This window comes from Pseudopipra pipra, chromosome 1, assembly GCF_036250125.1.
Source record: "Pseudopipra pipra isolate bDixPip1 chromosome 1, bDixPip1.hap1, whole genome shotgun sequence".
NCBI classification, from domain to species: Eukaryota; Metazoa; Chordata; class Aves; order Passeriformes; family Pipridae; genus Pseudopipra; species Pseudopipra pipra.
Window position 1 is genome coordinate 108,343,390 of NC_087549.1, and position 17,571 is coordinate 108,360,960.

At 35.0% G+C, this 17,571-nt stretch overlaps 1 protein-coding gene across 1 annotated transcript in view; it reads left to right on the forward strand.

Moving 5' to 3' along the window:
- The window catches only part of DPY19L1 (dpy-19 like C-mannosyltransferase 1), a 45,683-nt gene that overhangs the window by 6,229 nt on the left and 21,883 nt on the right, over positions 1-17,571 (forward strand). Inside the window, exons 3-11 of the mRNA XM_064670201.1 lie at positions 186-210; positions 724-811; positions 1,427-1,564; positions 6,543-6,663; positions 8,277-8,370; positions 10,539-10,596; positions 13,966-14,057; positions 15,488-15,587; positions 16,891-16,968. Of these exons, the coding sequence (XP_064526271.1) occupies positions 186-210; positions 724-811; positions 1,427-1,564; positions 6,543-6,663; positions 8,277-8,370; positions 10,539-10,596; positions 13,966-14,057; positions 15,488-15,587; positions 16,891-16,968 (794 nt within the window). The remainder of the gene's footprint in view (positions 1-185; positions 211-723; positions 812-1,426; positions 1,565-6,542; positions 6,664-8,276; positions 8,371-10,538; positions 10,597-13,965; positions 14,058-15,487; positions 15,588-16,890; positions 16,969-17,571) is intronic.

Here is a 17,571-nt window from a genome sequence, read left to right on the forward strand (position 1 = left end):
CATAATTTCAGATTTTGAGAGACCTGGCCATGACAGTTAATTCAGATGTTCCTATTCTTCTCTTCCTCTGGAGTCTTGAGTACCTCCTGTGCATCTGTGAAATAGTACTGTAATTACTACGATGAACGTGATTTCGTGTTCAGTTATTTATTTGAGTAACTTCGCACCTTTTGTTTCCTTTACAGCTGTTTTTGCAGGAGTCCTACATTGGTAAGGTTAAATTTATTGTTTGAGAGTAATATGGTATTTAAAAATAATAAAAATAGAACTTTTACTTATTTCTAGACAAGATATTGGGATAATTTATATTTAGATCTTTCCTCTCAAAACTAAATTGTCTGTGAGCTGAGTAGTTCTGTTCTTGTGAAGCTGATGTGACAGGTTTCTTAAGCCTGTTCAGAGAAGAGTAAAGCCTGCTTTTCAGGTAGAAAATTGTTGCTTAATCATTAAATGTCTGCCCTTAAATTAAAATACATTACAGTATTATATAGCATTATAGTATTATAATTAATGTCGTAATAGAATTTACTAAATACTCTACGGGTTCATATTTTTTCAATTTAAAATTATCTAAATAGAGGAGAATACTGCTATAATATGTGAGTAAATAAAATAGCAGTTTGTAAGTAAACTTCGTTTCTTCATTGAATGTTCCTTGGTATCTATGACTTAATACATTTTAAACCTCTTTATTGGGTTTCAATTATTATTATTTTTTAACAGGTGTCACATAACAGCTCTGTTTGAAAACGACCGTCATTTTTCTCACCTGTCAACACTAGAAAGAGAAATGGCTTTTCGCACGGAAATGGTTAGATTATGTTTCAGTGGTTGGAAAACTTCTGTCTGTAATCTGATCATGGGCTTCCCAAATTTTTTTTAATGCGTTCTGGATAAGTAAATATATTGATCTCTTACAGCTAACATGCATTACACATGCAGAGTATTCGTGTGTCTTGTAGTTCATCACTGTGAGTGTGTCGCTTCACAGTTCACTTTAAATATAATTTAAAAGTATGATTCTAAGGGATCTAAAATACAAAACTGTGCAAGTACCTTATACCTTGCTTTCAGTTTTAGTCTTGTTATGCAGCCATTTTTCTAAATAATTTATTTATTTAATAAATGTTGCATATGTATACACCTTTTGTCTGCTTTTGAGAATTGTGAAATGCTATGCTAGTGCATAGATACCAGATGAAATGAAAGATTTCCAGATATGCTGTGAAACAAGGTGAAAGGAAACCCACATTGCTTGTTTCAGTGACAGTAACAGAAGAGATTTGAGAAACTGGATAGTCCTCTTGAATAAGTTTGTCTTGTGTGTTACATTAGAAAGTTTGTTTAAAAATGAAGCTTGTATATGGCAGTTCATGAAGAAGAAGTGGCCTCTTTAATTGTAAATAATAATTCTGCTCTCCTGTAGGGTCTTTATTATTCCTACTTCAAGATCATTATCGAGGCACCATCGTTTTGGAATGGAGTAGGGGCAATTATGAATGACAGACTAACTGAATATCCTTTAGTGATTAACACCCTACAAAGGTTCAATCTTTACCCAGAGGTGAGCTATATTTTAAAAATAATACCTTCTGTGAATCTTTTGTTTCTTTAGCTTTGACTACAAATTTGTAAGAAATGTTACTCTGGAAAATTGTCAAGATAAGGTGACTAATGAAGTGTTGCTTAAATACGGAATTTTAGTTCCAGATTTCAAATTATAAAGCTACTTCATACATTGTGAGCAATTTTCAGACTTTGAGTATGTTCAGTCAAATGTGAATGCTTTCTAGATCTTAGTATTTATTTTGTGCAGTCTTCAAGTTGCAGTCCCAATTCTGTACTTGTCTTCTTTTGTTCTCTTCACTGAGAGCAAGTAGGTTGCTGACATTATGTACTTCAGGAAATATGACATATGAAATATCAGTAGTATGTGATAATAATGACTGCAGTGATACAGGTAGCAAGAGGTTATTTTGTCTTGCATTTTGTACAGGACACATAAAACTAACAGTTCACTATGGCCATAAAATCTGTGAGTGGTAATAGTTTACTTAAGATGTTGCAAAGGAAATTCCTCTGTGGAAAACTGATTGCTGTTGTTTCATACATACTTGATGTTAGACTTGTTACCTGGTTAGATTGCTTTCCTGCTCTTCTAGAAAGAACATGTGTTTAAGTACAGAAATGTTGGAGTCTCTTACAGTTTTACCAGCGTATCTCAAACATTTTGCAAAGGGGAAAACTCCCTCGGTTAAATGTACATTTCTGTAACTCCATGTATCAGCAACAGCCTATTTTTTGGAGAACCAACTAATAATGGCTGTAATTGTTGAGTACTAGCATTTTTACTCATTCTCCTGATCTGTTGGAGCAGAGCTACTTTCAGGAACTATATGTGTAAGAGTTCTTGGCATGTGTGTATTTGTAGAAGTTGCATGTAGTGGTTTAGTTTGATTTCTTAATTCCTTACTCTGGAAGAACTAAATGCTAAATAGATGACTGCTTTTGTTGCCATATCACTTGTTTTGGGTTTGCTTGCTTGTGTGTTTTAACTCCAAAGGGATTGCAAATCAGTTGTAGCAATGTCACATTAGGAACATATGCCTTATTTGGTACTAAAAAGTTATTTTCTTTATGTGAAAGATTTGTTGACTTCAGCTATAGTCTGACTTTCCAAAATCACAGATACTGGTCAAATGAACTTGTTCTTAGAGAGTCATCAGTATCACCATGACACATGACTAAGTAAATTAGATGATCAAATCAAAACAAGAGCAATCAGATGTAGTGGCTGACATTCTGTAAGAACATTAGGTTGATTACTGTGCAAAATGTGTAGGCTTGTCTGTTCATTCAGATTTTTCTAGGATTATACAGGCTCGTAGAATTTGGTGATAAGGTATGAATTCATTCATCTTTTCTGTGCCTGTGTGGGCGTGCAAAGCAGACAAATAGTCTCCTCTGCTACTTTCAGTCATTTATTGTTTAATGTCTAGCCTTTCTGTAAATAGTGATTTGGGGGTTGTTTTAAGTGCATTTCTTGAGTACTCTCGTTTACACATAACTACATTTATAAAACTGTCAATAGGTGCAACTTGACATTTGAAATGTGTTGTCCAGGTTTATCTAATTTTATGATTATGATTATAATGGGTGGTGGGAAGACGCTTGTGGATTTATTTGTTGGCAGTGAAATGTTTCTTTCTGATATTCAGTATCCAGTCATGTTTTCTGAAAGTGTTTCATTTCCTTTATGATCTTTTGGGATCTTTCCAGCTCTTTCAGCCCATTAGTAGCATTTAGGCTGAATTTTAATAAAATGTTTGTTTGTTTAGTGGATTTCAAAATTCAGTTAATCAAAACCAACCTGGAAATCCCATTCCTAAATAGGATGTCAAACCCATTAAGAAAAGTAAAACAATTCACTTGTATGTACAGCCAGTACTAGCCATGGAAACTTCAAGGGGGGAAAAAAAAGGGTAAAGGAGGAAAAAAAAAGGTAAAATGAGTCTATAGCAATAACTGCATTGTTCATGTAAATTATAATTATAAATGGTAAAAAAAACCCTATGGAAAGCAGCAAGGCAGTCTTTGTATTTGTACAATGTTATAGTCCCAATAAAGTTGATTTTCTAAGTATTTGCTGCATAGTCAGGTTGTTCTAGTAATTGTGGTGGTTTCATTTCAGATGCAAAATGGGAGAGAGATAATGTGTGGCAGGGAGATAATGTGTTAAGTTGGTTCTCTGGCTGCTTGTTGTTATGGAACAGTTGATATTTCAGTGTGTGGCAGTGATAATGAAAATTTGAGTTGAAATGAGGAGTGTTGCAAAGACGCATGAAGATGGCTTTAAAGCACTCACTCTAAGGCACCTAGTAAAAAAGATTGACTGTTCTACACGTTCTTTTACAGCAAAGGACTGACCTCATCTGCAGAGATCTCCTGGGCCTGAGAGCTAGTCTTTTGTTTTCCCAAGTTCTGTGTTTTCTGCCTCATCTAATACAGAACAATAAAAATTCCAGAAACACCACTGTGCTTTAATTGACCTAGCAGTTTTGTACTGCTTACTGATTTGCTTCCATTTTTATGCCTGTGTTAACTGTTTCATGTAAAGTAGCTTTTGGCAAGAAATGTTTGTTTTGTTTGATACCTTTGCTGGTACCTTTTTAGGAAGTATTCACTTGGAACACCTGCAGCAGATACACTTTTGGCATAAAAACCTTAAGTGGTTAAGATGAATTAGTTTTGGATTTCTGTTGGTTTTTTTTTTGTGCGACAGTTCAGCAAGAACGTTTCATGTGCTTGGGTAATGTCAGCTTCAGGGCTGGTGATGCAAATATGCTAGACAGATGTCTCTAAGCTGCCATATGCATTTTGTTGATTATGTACAGAGCACACTCAGGTGACAAGAAGAAAGATATGGATTTGGTTCCCCACTCATGTTGATGCCTGTCTGGAGATGGGGCAGGTGTGCACACATTCATGTATGCACCCATGCACTGTGAGAAGTACCAGGGCACAGATGTTCAGAAAGCTTCCAGGAATTCAGGATAGCGCACTTTACAAGGCACAACGTTGAGGCACAGAGTCTTGATCTAGAAAGATGTATTTTAAATATAGAAGATTTACATTGGGAGTGTGTAAAGGCCACAGATGAAGTGAGCCATGATGATTGGAGCCCTGGCATTAAAAATTAATGAGTTTTAGAATCGCAGAACAGTTGTGGTTAGAAGGGATGTCTGAAGGTCATCTAGTCTCAATGCTCTGCTCAAACTAGGGTGAAGTAGAACAGGTTGCTCAGGGTCATCTCCTTTTAATTTTGAATATCTCCACCTCTGGGCAGCTTGTTCCAGTGTTTGACCACCCTCAAAGTAAGAAAGTTTTCTCCTATATATGGGTGGAATTTCCTATGTTTCAATTTGTTTTCATTGTCTCTTCTCTTGTCAACCAAAAAGACACTGTCTCAGTCATCTTTATTCTGTGTCCTTCTTGTTGTGGGCTGCCCAGAACTGGACTCAGCACTGAAGATACAGTCTTAGCAGTGCTGAATAGAGGGGAAGGGTTGCTCCTCTTCTGGTCACATACAGCCAAGGATGTATGTGGCTTTTTTTGCAACAAGGGCTTATTGCTGACTCAAGTACAAATTGTCTACCAGGACTCACAGATCTTTTTCTGCAAAACTGCTTTCTAGCTGGTCAGCTCCCAACTGTACTGGTGCACTGCACTATTCCTCCCCAGTGTAGGGGATTTCCCTTTCATTAGATTCCTGTTGGCCCAGTTCTCCAACCTGTTGAGATGCCTCTGAATGGCAGCACAAGCATCAGCAACTCCTTCCAATGTGTATCATCATCATGCAAACTTGCTGAGGATGTTCTTTTGTACCGTCATCTAGTCTGAAGATGCAGAACAGAATTGGCACCAGATAAAAAGAAATATTCACAGCTGTCCCCTTATCTATCAGTTCAGTCATCTCAGGAGGCTATAAAGCTGGGCAGGTGTAGTTACAAATTTACCTTTGTAAATCCATGCTGATAGCTTCAAATCAGTCTTTTGTGCTTTTTAAGTTTGGAAGTATTTTCCAAGAGGATTTACTCCATCACATTCTCAGACATGTTCTCTGTGTTTCCCTCTTGCCCTTTTTGAAGATAGAAGTGATATTAAGAGTTTTATTAATTGTATGGGGAAAGAAAAGAGAGAATCATCTTTCTTATACATGTTTTCTGTGACACAGGGCTGAGACAGCTAATACTGCAGTGGTGAAACATATTTTCAATCTGAGAACCCCTGGGTTATAACTTTCAAAGCAGCTCAACTGGAATGGCCACATTACTCATTTATGAACTCTATAAAGTCATTTATATCCTGACAGAATAGCTTGGTAATGTTCTTAACTAATGATTTTGCTGTGAGATGAGTTGTCATTTTTCTGTGTGTAAAGTACTGATGTTTTCTGTGTCAGGTGTTGAGATTTGATTGGGTTGTTGTTATAAGGACATTACAACCTTTGCATGGAAAATGGAACTGCTGTCTTACATTGCGTCTGGAAACCCCTTCTAATGCATGCTTAAATTTAACCTATATAAAAATTTATCAGAGTAAAACTCTAAAGATTTGGTCTGCTAATATTCTTGCCAGGTGAAATAAAAATTAGTTGTTTTTAACGGATTTTATTTGTCTAACTGTCCTATGTCAACAAGATCTGAGATTTTAATATCTGATAAACAAAAATACTCAAATGAGTAACCTTCCAGACAATACTGAAATTTATAGGTTGTTGGTTTGGGGGTTTTTTTAATATTGCAGTTTGATGCATGCAATTATTTCTGTTGTAAAGCAGGCATAATTTTAGTCTATTAATGAACACTTGGTCTGTGTTGGATGACTTTAGGAAACCATGGTCAAAAATCCCAAGTTTTTGAGATAAATTCCGAGTTTAAAAATAGTCCCAGATGAGGCCAGTTGTCATGACAGGTTACCTTGGGCATTGAGCTAATCTCAAAGTTCCTGTTCAGAAACTTCAAATCCTGTTTTCCTCCTAGGTGGTTCTCGCCAGCTGGTATCGCATGTATACTGCTGTTATGGATTTCCTTGGTGTCCCAACAAAAACGTGTTGGACTGTAAACAGAGGAAAAGGGCTTAGTCCTGTTGAAAGCTGTGAGGGTAAGTTGTGTTTTATTCTGTTTGTTTCCTGGAATTATATAATTGTGGCTTTATATATTTCAGAAATAATAAATATTCCTGTGGGGTTTTTTGGCTAAACCCAGGGTTTTGTCAGGTTCACAGCATTAGTGAGAAGCACGAAAAAGAGAGACTTTTAAGAACACCAGGAGTGAGAATGTGGGCTTTGCTTATTAGATAGCTCCTCCTACCTGGGTTGAATTCCTATACTGCACTTAGAAACTTCATAGTTGTAGTCTAAGCCTTCGTAATGTTGGACTATTACAAAGAATAAGATGTCCTAAATGTAATTAGAAGCCACTGTACATATATTAAATTTCTGTAACTTCTGAACAATCCCAAATACATTCCAAGTTTCTACATTTCAGAATTTACCCTCTATATTTCCTCACCCAATTTTAGAGATCTTTTTGAGAAATCATATGTAGTGATTCTGCTGGGAACAATCCTCTTCCTCTCATGACTATTCAACATAAGAATTTCTACCTTATACCTTGATTTTGATGCCAAAGCTTGGACACTACCACTTTTTTGTTAGTTTGGGGTTTTTTTCCACATCTGAAATACTGGCTTGTCAAGTCAGTATTATATGATAAAAGTACCTTACCAAGAAGCACTTTCAAGACGTTCTACAGTCGGTTAAAGCTGAATGGTAGATGGTAGCTTGTGAAGTTGTTTCATTTTATCATTTAAAATGCCTCTGTGTGATGACAGGTTAGTATTTTTCCTTTGCACAAAGGCTATAACAACTTTCTTCAGAGCTTGAATGGCTCACTTTCTCTAATTCTGTTAGAAGCAGTAAGCAGTGAATACATGTACAACTTTTCATTCCTGTTTTTTGTAAGAACAAAACCAAACCAATGAAAACACCAGTGACTGAGGCTACCATGTTTGGTGAGCATATCATCATCCTACTTTAGAGAACTGTCTTGCTGTATTTTCAGTAATGGTGAATAATCAGTTTTGCATACGAAACTATGGAGTTTTGCTACCATTTTCTTTAATGAATAAGGCTTTTCATGCTGTTTTGCTGAAATGATGAGAGTCAGGAGGGTTTAAAGAAATAGTGGGAAAGAGAATAACAGCAGAAGCGTGAACACAAAAGTGTCTGTTAATGAACAAATTGAAAGACTTGCATTACTGGAAAATCTCTTGGCTTAAAATGAAAGAAAGCCAAGAGCGTTGTGTGTGATATGTTTAAAGATGGATTTACTCCTGCAAGGGATGGAAAGTGAGAGTCTAGGGAGAACAAACCTGTTCTGAAAAGCTCTATGAAATCAAAATATAGTCTGTGGAAAATGTTCTTAGTGGTGCTTATGCCTTCTAAACATTGCAGGATTTTCTCTGCAGTTAATGTGTCCCTCTTGGCTTGTTCTATTGCTGACTGCCTCAGTGCCACCTCTACCCTTCCTCTTTCTGTGTTTTCAGAGCTATGGTCTTCTGATTGAATCTTTACATTAGTGTTGATGACATTAACTTTTTTTTTGTTGTCATTCTGTAAATATATTAGGATAGTATACTGATTGTGTGGTGGGTTGTAAGCAATATGACCTTTCTTCTATATTTGACAACATGTGTTAACTGTTTGTTCTTAGGGTTGGGAGACCCTGCTTCCTTTTATGTTGCTGTGATTTTTCTTTTGAATGGATTAATGATGTCACTGTTCTTCATATACGGTACATACCTCAGGTAAGGCTGTTGAGACTGAGCTATTTAGTTGGTACTCACTCTCAGTTTTGAAAAACTGAATTTGAAAACGTGAATGTTAAAATATTTTTATTGGATATTGATTTTTTGTTTTTACAGCAGGAATGCTTTTATTCCATATATATTGTCACTAAAAGATTACTGAAATAGAGAAGCTTTTTGCTTAAAATAAATGATGATGCTGGAAAAAAATTGCATGAAATTCAGTGAAGAGGTATCTCATTGGTACCACCAGGTTGTGGGTAAAAGTAGATGCTGTACATGTTTTAAACAGCTTTTGACAGGTTTCTGCTCTAAAAATTATCACCATAGCTCATTTTTAAACAAAGTTTAAATGATGGTGTACTTTTAACCAAGATTGGAGTTTTCCCAATGCTTTGCCTCAAGTCATATTGCATGTCTTTCAATTTTAACTTAACTGAGAAGGCAAAATATTTTTTAAGATAATGCATTCTTTGAGATAGATTCTATACACTTCCCCTTTTCTATAAATTTGTGTTTTCAGTATCTGTCCTTAAATTTCAGGAACTGTAATACACTTGCATACAAAAATAGACTCCACATTCAGCAGAAAAACAGAAGTGGAAATGCTTTTCTGTTTACCTCATCTGTTGATTTTCCAAAAAATTAAATGGCAGCTATATTTTCCTCTCAGAGATGTAATTGGTTGTCCCCCTCATTCATGCTCTGGCTTCACTGTCTTGTGATTTCTTCCTTCTCTCTCTGAAGCATGTACTGATCATTCAAATAAGAAAAATCACAGGGCAGACACTGACAATAGAAAGAGGTGTTTGGGAGTAAAGCATCTATATTTGTATTCCTTAGCATAGGAAATGAATATCTCATGTTTTGCAGAAGTAGATAGATATGAATATTTGTGCAATTCACTTGTAATGTTTCTCTTAAGGGAGGTATATGGAAATCCACATTTTATATATGAATGTCATTGAAAAATCAGTAAACTCTTCATTTCTCACTACTTTCTTTAGATAGCATAGACCTTGAATTTTATTTCTGGTTTGGGGTGGGGGTTTTTTTTGCAAATTTTGCTTTGTTTCCAAGATTAACATTTTTAATGTTGAGCACATTATTTTGTCATTTTGCCTTATTGTTGACGCTTTTAGAATTTATGGAATGTAAGGTTGAGTTTTATGTGCAAGAATGCACAATTCCTGAAGGTTGTTTTACCGCTCAGGTGGTATCTTAAATCGTCTGATTTTGTACCTAGAACCTACTGATTCTGTTTAACCTGTATACTAGTGATGGGTGAAGGATCTGAGAGGATATGAAGGGGGTTTTTTGCTTGTTTGTTTGGGGTTTTTGTTATTGTTGGGTTTTTTAATAATCATAACAGCTGGCTGATGCTTTTGTTTAGTAGCAAAAATGGTATATTCTGTCGTTCACAGTAGTAGTGCACTTGTGTGCACAAAAATGTTGCTTTCTGTCATAGAACATGAGTAGTTACAAATCTGTCCAAACAAATTGCAACCTTATCTATTGCTGTTTTGAGATGGGTTAAATCTAAGCAATGTCTTTGGGGTTAGTGTTGACTTCATGGTGCTATTTATTCAGTGGGTGAATTTGATTGGTATGGAAATGTAAAAAATCCTTAAGTCAAGGGTATTAAAGGTTCCTTGTGTTAACATCACAGTATTTCACATAAGAATTCAGTTGTATCTTGCATTGACCATATAGTGAGTTAATTTTTAAATGTGTTTTTTGAACATGCTTGATTTGATTACCCTAAATTAATCTTAGATTCAGACCAAAATTCCCTGTTGGGTGATTGAGCACACAAACTCTGAAATTTACTGCTCAGCATCTTAGGGAAGAAGTACTGCATTTGTATTGCCTGGTGTTTAAAAGCACTCAGATGTAATGATCTAAACCAGAGTTTGTGAGGAGTGGAATAACTGTTTTACAAGTTATTAACATTAAAATTGGTGTTCTGCAGAAAATTGGTTTGCTCTGAAATAATTATCTAACTAGTATTTTAATACTGTAATTTGTTGATTGCCTTCCCTTGATGCTTCAAAGCATTCCTCTCTTCCCCCCCCCAGTAAACTTACCTGTACACAAGTCCTGCTTCATGTTTCAACGTCGACCATTATAAGATTCTGTTGTACCTGTTTTTCTTATTCTTTTCACAGTGGGAGCCGTCTAGGAGGCCTTGTTACCGTGACATGTTTCTTTTTCAATCATGGAGAGGTAGGTCTCTCTCCCCCACCCCTTTTTTTTTAATTATTATTGAAGTTTAAGCTAATTCTAATTTCATTAAATGTAGTGATGTTGCAGTATTATTAGGGAATGAATTTAAATAAGTTTTAATTCAATTTAGATACACAAGTAAGACATTGAAAGCAAAATAGGCTCTGACTATAAAATGTGTAGCACAGTTCAATGTGTCACCTTGGTGCTTAAAATAAAAAATCAGAAAGGATATATATTGTAAAGTGGTCCTGAGATTTAAATCTTAGTAGCACAAGTTTCAAAATATCAAAACACTCTTATTTTTCTGCCCATTCCAGACATCACCAGGCTTCATGTACCGTATGAGTAAACTTCAGAAATGGTGAAAGTTTACTTTAAATTGGTATATATCTTACTGGAAATTCATAAATACAAAAAAAAAAAAAGCGCAGAGAAACCTCTGTAGTACTGATGTTTCGTTTTGGGTTGGGTTATTTTGTAGTGCTCATTTTATGTGTGAAAATGTATATAAATACAAATAATATATATAATATATATATACATATTTACTTTACTTAAAATGCAGATGGAAAATAACTACTTTATAATTTAGTTAAGTGTTGAATTTATGACTTGTTTTCTTATTTATCTGAGCTGACCATGATAGAGAACACTGAGTAGTAAGAATATGTAGTTGCACATAACAGAATTAAAGATGCTTCTATTCATAGTGAGCTTTGACAGTTTATTATAAAACAAAAATCTGTGGGATGAAATAGCTATTTTATTTTTAAGTTTCATTTGAAATGTTTTTGTCTAAATATCCCACATTAAGAACTTTCACCCATGCCTGGTTGAGACCAGATAAACATTACAGAGTTGCTGAACTTTTTTTGGTGCTATAAAAGCATAAATACATTGGTGTGGATTTCTGTTCTTCTTAATGGCCTTCTGAAGTGAAATGACCAGGGAATACTCATAGAGTAAGTAAGCACTGTTTTGCCAAATCTGTGAAGGTGATAAGTGTAACTTCAGAAAGAAATGACCTGAAAAGTGGTAGCAATAATGAAAAGAAACGCTTATTTCATTATGGCACAAGCAGTTCTCCTATGTCAGAGACTGTAGGAGAGCTTGTTACTCTTAATGGTTGACTTGACTTGGGGGAAAAGAACAGATAATGCATCTATTTTGGAGAAGGGCATGAAATCAGATCTGCATAACTCTACACAGATGTAGTCTGGGCTTAGGCAGAGCTTAAGTAGGATGACCCTGATTCAGGCTCAGTTGTATGGATTTCTGGAAAACAATAGGAATGACTTGCAGAGGGTGCAGTGTTTGATCTCAGCTGACTCTTTGTGTTTGTACTGTAGCTGATAAAATAATTCAGGAGTTGTTGGATATTGTTGTGTATATAATTATAGTAGTATATGTAGTTACATGTATGTAGGTGGTCTTGCTTCACTGTGTGAATACATGTGAATCACATGCTGTGGATGTGCGTCTGTGCACACGTGTAGCTCTTCTATGTGCCTCTGATTATGAGCAAATCACCTTGTATGTGGTTCAACAGTACGTACAGTCGAGCTAGACCAGTTGCTAAAAATTTGCTTTCCTCTTTGGGAAGGATAGGACTGAGCTGCATGAGTAAGCCTGATCTGTGAGTCTTGGTATCTCAGCTCTAATGCTATGTAAAAGTAGGTATTTAAAAATGCCTTCTGGCTTTGAGGTAATGATCCTCAGGCTGTATGTTTTTATTTGTGCTGTGCTTGTGCTACTCTGTTTTAATGATTTCAAGTTTAGTCAAATCTGATACATTTATACCTGCGGCAAAGTTGGTTTACAGCCTTGATAAATCATCCAGAGATGATTGAGTTTAGCATCACATTTCAAATATAGAAAAACAGCATGGCCCATGTTAGTCAATCTACTTTTAAGATAATGCTTCCTTTTTATGGTTCTATATTATAGTTGGCTCATCATTTCTTTCCTCTTTTATCTCTTCCAGTATTGAAAGATTTGGTAAATCAAATATTGCTGTCATCTTGAAAAATATTCAAAATGACTTCACTGCTTTAGAATAATCATGATTATATTTATTGCTTATAAAATAAAATTAACCAATCACATCTGTGCAGTCAGCTGAGGACAACACATTAGTATATATATTTATGAAAGCTTTATTTTAATGATAATTGGCGTAGCTTTTGCAAAGAGTTCTAGATGGCAAGAACTGTTATTAATGTGATGGGTTTCTGTACTTTGCATTTATTTAACACTACTTCTATGCATTTTTTTTACACTAATAATTTAATGTGTTTGTGAAATAGCAAAACAATAAGCAAGGAATCATACAATGTTGATTCTAGTGACTTTAGTAAAACAGTATTTGAAAAGCAGTTCTAAGATGATAGGAAGCAAAGGAGAAGGAACATTCTTGCATCAGCATCCTCCAGGGTTTTCATAGATTTATTGTGGTCCATGTTAAGATGAATTCCATTTTTTTTCTGTAGTTGTAAAGAACTTACTTCTAATTTGTAGTGCAAACCTATTCATAGCGATTTTGAACCTATTTTTTATATGTCAAAGTTGTCCTTTAAAGTTGTAATTTTTTTTTTTGATGGTCAGTGCCATCTGCAAGCACTTTATAAAGAGCTGAATATAAACAATGACAGTTGTAGCTGAGCCATTTGCCATGAGACCCATTATTTATTTGCCATTCATCCCATTAGGAAATTATTGAAAAAGCTCTTCAGTTGACTTCATTGTATTATGCTTTGCTTTATTAGTTTTAAAGAGTGAAATATATGAGTTAGCATAAGCTCTGTATGAGCTTCATTTCTTGTGTTCAGTTTTGCTGGCCTGGTTTGGAGGGCAGCTTCAGATTTTATACTTTATGTGCTGTTGCTAGTAGAAATGTGAAATGTTTATAACCTAGAGAACTCTAGCTTATGAAGAGTATATTGGTTTATCCTTCAGATCCTCTCTCCCACGCGCTTTCTTCTTCTAAGTGTTGGCAAGTCACTGTCTAAGTCTGAGAATGGTTTTAGTTACCTGAAGGAGTTGATACTTTCGGCAGAAGCAGGGACAAGCAGCTGCTGTCCTGGCTTTTTTCTTGGCTGTTCTGTAGCTGCCACATTTAATTTTGGAAAAGCAATCATCTATTTTAGTTAAAGAGTGTATCATAGGCCTCAAGTTGGGAAGCTGCTTCCTTTCCCTCCTCTTTTCTGCTTCCTGGCTTGTTTTTTTTATAACTTTGTGTCTAAATCTCTTGTAAAGTGATTTTTGCTTTATTAAAGTATCTATAGTTATTAATACTGAAATACAAGTGCATGGAATTATGGAAATGTATCAGTGAATGTTATCATCCAACCCAGTTCTTATTTTTAGTGCACTCGCGTCATGTGGACTCCACCTCTTCGTGAAAGTTTCTCATACCCGTTCCTTGTGCTGCAGATGTTGCTTTTGACCTATATTCTCAGGTACCTTTCAATTTATCCTTGACTCTTTACAATGCTTTAAAAAAATTGAATGTCACAGGACATTTATTTAAATGCATTTATCTAAATATTTAAGTGCCTCTGTGTGCTGTAGCAATGTTATCATTAACATAGAAACTTTCCTGTGGCTGTTACATTGCAGACGCTGCACCAGTAGAACTGCAGTCATATTACTCACTTATTAAAAGGAAAAACTTTGCAACTTGAAGACATGATTAACATAAAAATCAGAATTACTGTGTTGGCAAATACGTATCTAAAGTAAAAATCAGAATTTTTGGTTGATGTCCCTTCCTTCCCATGAGAAACAAGCTGATACTTCATCATTTGGTTTTGTCCCTCTTGGAGAGTGGTATGTTGGTTGCACTTAGAATAAGCCTATGCTTTGCAACAGAGGATGCTATAGGCACCCATAAGCTAGTATGTTCTTGTAATTTTCTATGACTAATTAACTAGTCTAATTAACTAGTTCAGTGATTTAGAGCAGTCTAATTCCATTAATGCAGGGGTGCTCTTGAGTTCATTAGCCCTGCTTTTCTGTGATTGTTTCTGGCTTGCTACATGATTGTGTTACTGTCTTGCCTCTGTTTTGGAAAATAAGCATGATTGTTCGTATGTAAGGGCTTTTCCACCAACTCCATTGCATCAGATTTGCAATGTATTTATTATTTAGCTGAACTTAGTATTTATAACAAGAGATTTTCCTTTATTAAGTCATACTGCTTTGTAGTTACTGATGTCTAAAGCAAAAATATTACATGCTTGTCACTTATTTGTGTTTTTATGCCAGGAAAAGATACATACTGTCTAGAATTTAGGGAAATTTGAAACATAACATGATTCTGAATTGAACTTGAAGCTAACACAGGATTAAATATTTTAAATAACACTTATTTCAGGACATTGAGAATGGGCTTGTTTCAGTTATAGATGAGTTTCACGTATTTGTCATTATCTTCTTCCCTGAAACATCACTCAGGGTTGCTAGCAGAAAGTAAATATGGAAGAAGTGTATAAGTTAAATCACTTTCAAATGCAGACTGTTCTGAGAATAGTCGTGATTCCAGCTAAAGTGGAAATGGTTGTGACCTGACTGTAGAGTTGTAACAAGAAGGTGAACCGCTTGCAAACAACATGCTTTGGCTTGCTGTATAGCAGGAGAAGACCTGTTTGGTAATCAGTGACTCATCAAATAGTTAAGAAACATTAAGCATCAGAACTGTTGTCATGGAAACTCAAGAAAAAAAGGATAATAAATTTACTTGAGCAATGTTATTTGTAGTTGATCAATATTGTTAGCTAACTCCCAAGGTAACTGTGTTTTTATTGCATTTCCTATTGTGCTTTTCAATTATTTGCAAACACCTGTGTAATTGTACTTACTGATGCCTATTCTGTCTGTTTTTCCCAAGGATTCCGAATATTAATACAGGAAGCTTGATTGCACTGTGTGTTTCTAATATCTTTTTCATGCTTCCCTGGCAGTTTGCTCAGTTCGTTCTTCTAACTCAGGTAAGCCCATATTTACCTCTAATGAGCCTCTTTGTCTAATCTGGGCCAATTAACTGCTTTGTATAGGCAACTACTGAATTCACTGCTTTCCTTTTAGCCGGATTTCACTCTTGTTCTCAGGAAAGATTCTCACCATTTATCACATCAATATTTTTCTAGTCTTAAGTTTGATAGTTGACCACTTACGCCACTCAGTGTTCTCTTTCCAGGACTAAAAAATTTACTTTTCCCTTAAAAAGAGCCTCCAGACTGAGATCAGTACATAAGAACAAGAAAAAAAAATGTATTTTGAAGTACAAAAATAAAAAAAAAAAAGGCATTGATCTTGCATCCCTTAAGGCTGGTCTTAATTTTTAAATGAAGCAGTGTTTGCATGGCATGTAATATCTGGCATGATTTCGCATGATTTCCTATTTAATTTTGATGAGTCTGTGAGTGGCGCTGTATTCTTACTGTCTGAGATTTTGGACAGTTGAGGCAACTTTAGTTAGTGTTGAAATACAGCAAATGCTAATGTGAGCAGTAAGATACTGTCATACAGCACACCTTCTTAGTGTTTGAGTCAATTGAAATGTAGCCTGTTGACTGAAATCCATCCATATCTCCATACCTTCTCACTTGTCTGTCCTACTTGAAGCAGATGTTGCTTAGTCTGAATTGATAGCTTTGAACTATCAATATATGCTGTGGTATGCAAGTGTTCTAACTGCAGAAGAGGAAGCCAGTAAATTCTGTAAAATACTGTGAGAAACTCGTCACTATAACTTGTTTAAGATGCTGGGCCTGAAATTTGAAATTACAGGTTCACTTCATAATTTCATTAATTTCCCATGTGACTTTTAACAAGAGGCCTTATCAATGAATCAACCAGTCTTATTTTCCTCAGCAGCAAATTGGAGATGTTTCCATATTTTGCTGAAAAGTTAAATAATCCTAATGAATTATTCTTTGAGGTTTTTAGACTGATTTGGAGGGGGGTTTAATTTTTTCATTTTGTTTTGTATCTAAGGGTGAAAGGTAATTCTTTACTGCTGTATTTTGGTGACTTGCATTTTTTATAAAGCTGAATACTTATTTCTTAAATATCTAACTATATTTGATAATTGTTATTCAGAGCACAGCACCACAATAGGTTTTTTGATAGAAATGATTATGAAATGCATAAGTACTGACTTAGCAAAAAAAATAGGAAGAAAAGTTAATGATTGTTTGAATAATCTCTTTTTTTGCATGAATGTATATTCTGGTGGAAAGAGTACACCAGTACAAATTGTTTTAACTTCTCTTTCACTTTTCATTCTAGATAGCTTCCTTATTTGCGGTGTGTATTATGGGTTATATTGACTCCAACAAATTACAGAAGATACTAAATGCTCATATGGTAATACTTTTTTAAAAAATCTTTAATCTCCTTAAACATGTCAAAGCATCAAAAGTGACCATTTGTCTGACATGTTTTCCTTAGCTGCACAATGGTTTTCCTTAGCTGCATTAATGAGGCAGAGTGGGCCTGGATTTGAACTAAGATTGGGTTATGAAAACTAGCGTAGTCTCGACCATGTAAAGATCTTGTGGTTTAACTGTTTGGAGAGTTATCTAGAAAGGAGAACAAGAAAATAAACTATTAACCTGAAGAGCAATTATTTTTTTTTTCAAAACTTGTGAGAAAGTCAAGAAAGAAAGGGGTAATTAAAAGATGTGTAAGTTTCTGCGTAATATCTGATCTTAACTTTTAAAGTTAAGATAATGATCAAGTTTTGCTACCAGGAATTTTGCTCTTTGAAGTGAGATTGAAGTTTTAAATATAAAGGAAGATGTAAACAACTTTTTAAAGAAATATGATTGTCTTTAAAAATATTTTTTTGCTAAAATTGGGCTATGCTAACTCAATGGACAAAAAGGGAATATTTACCTCAGGAAAGAAACTAAATTGTATTTCATATGTTTTCAAACATTTTTTGAAATACTCTAAATGGTAAACTAA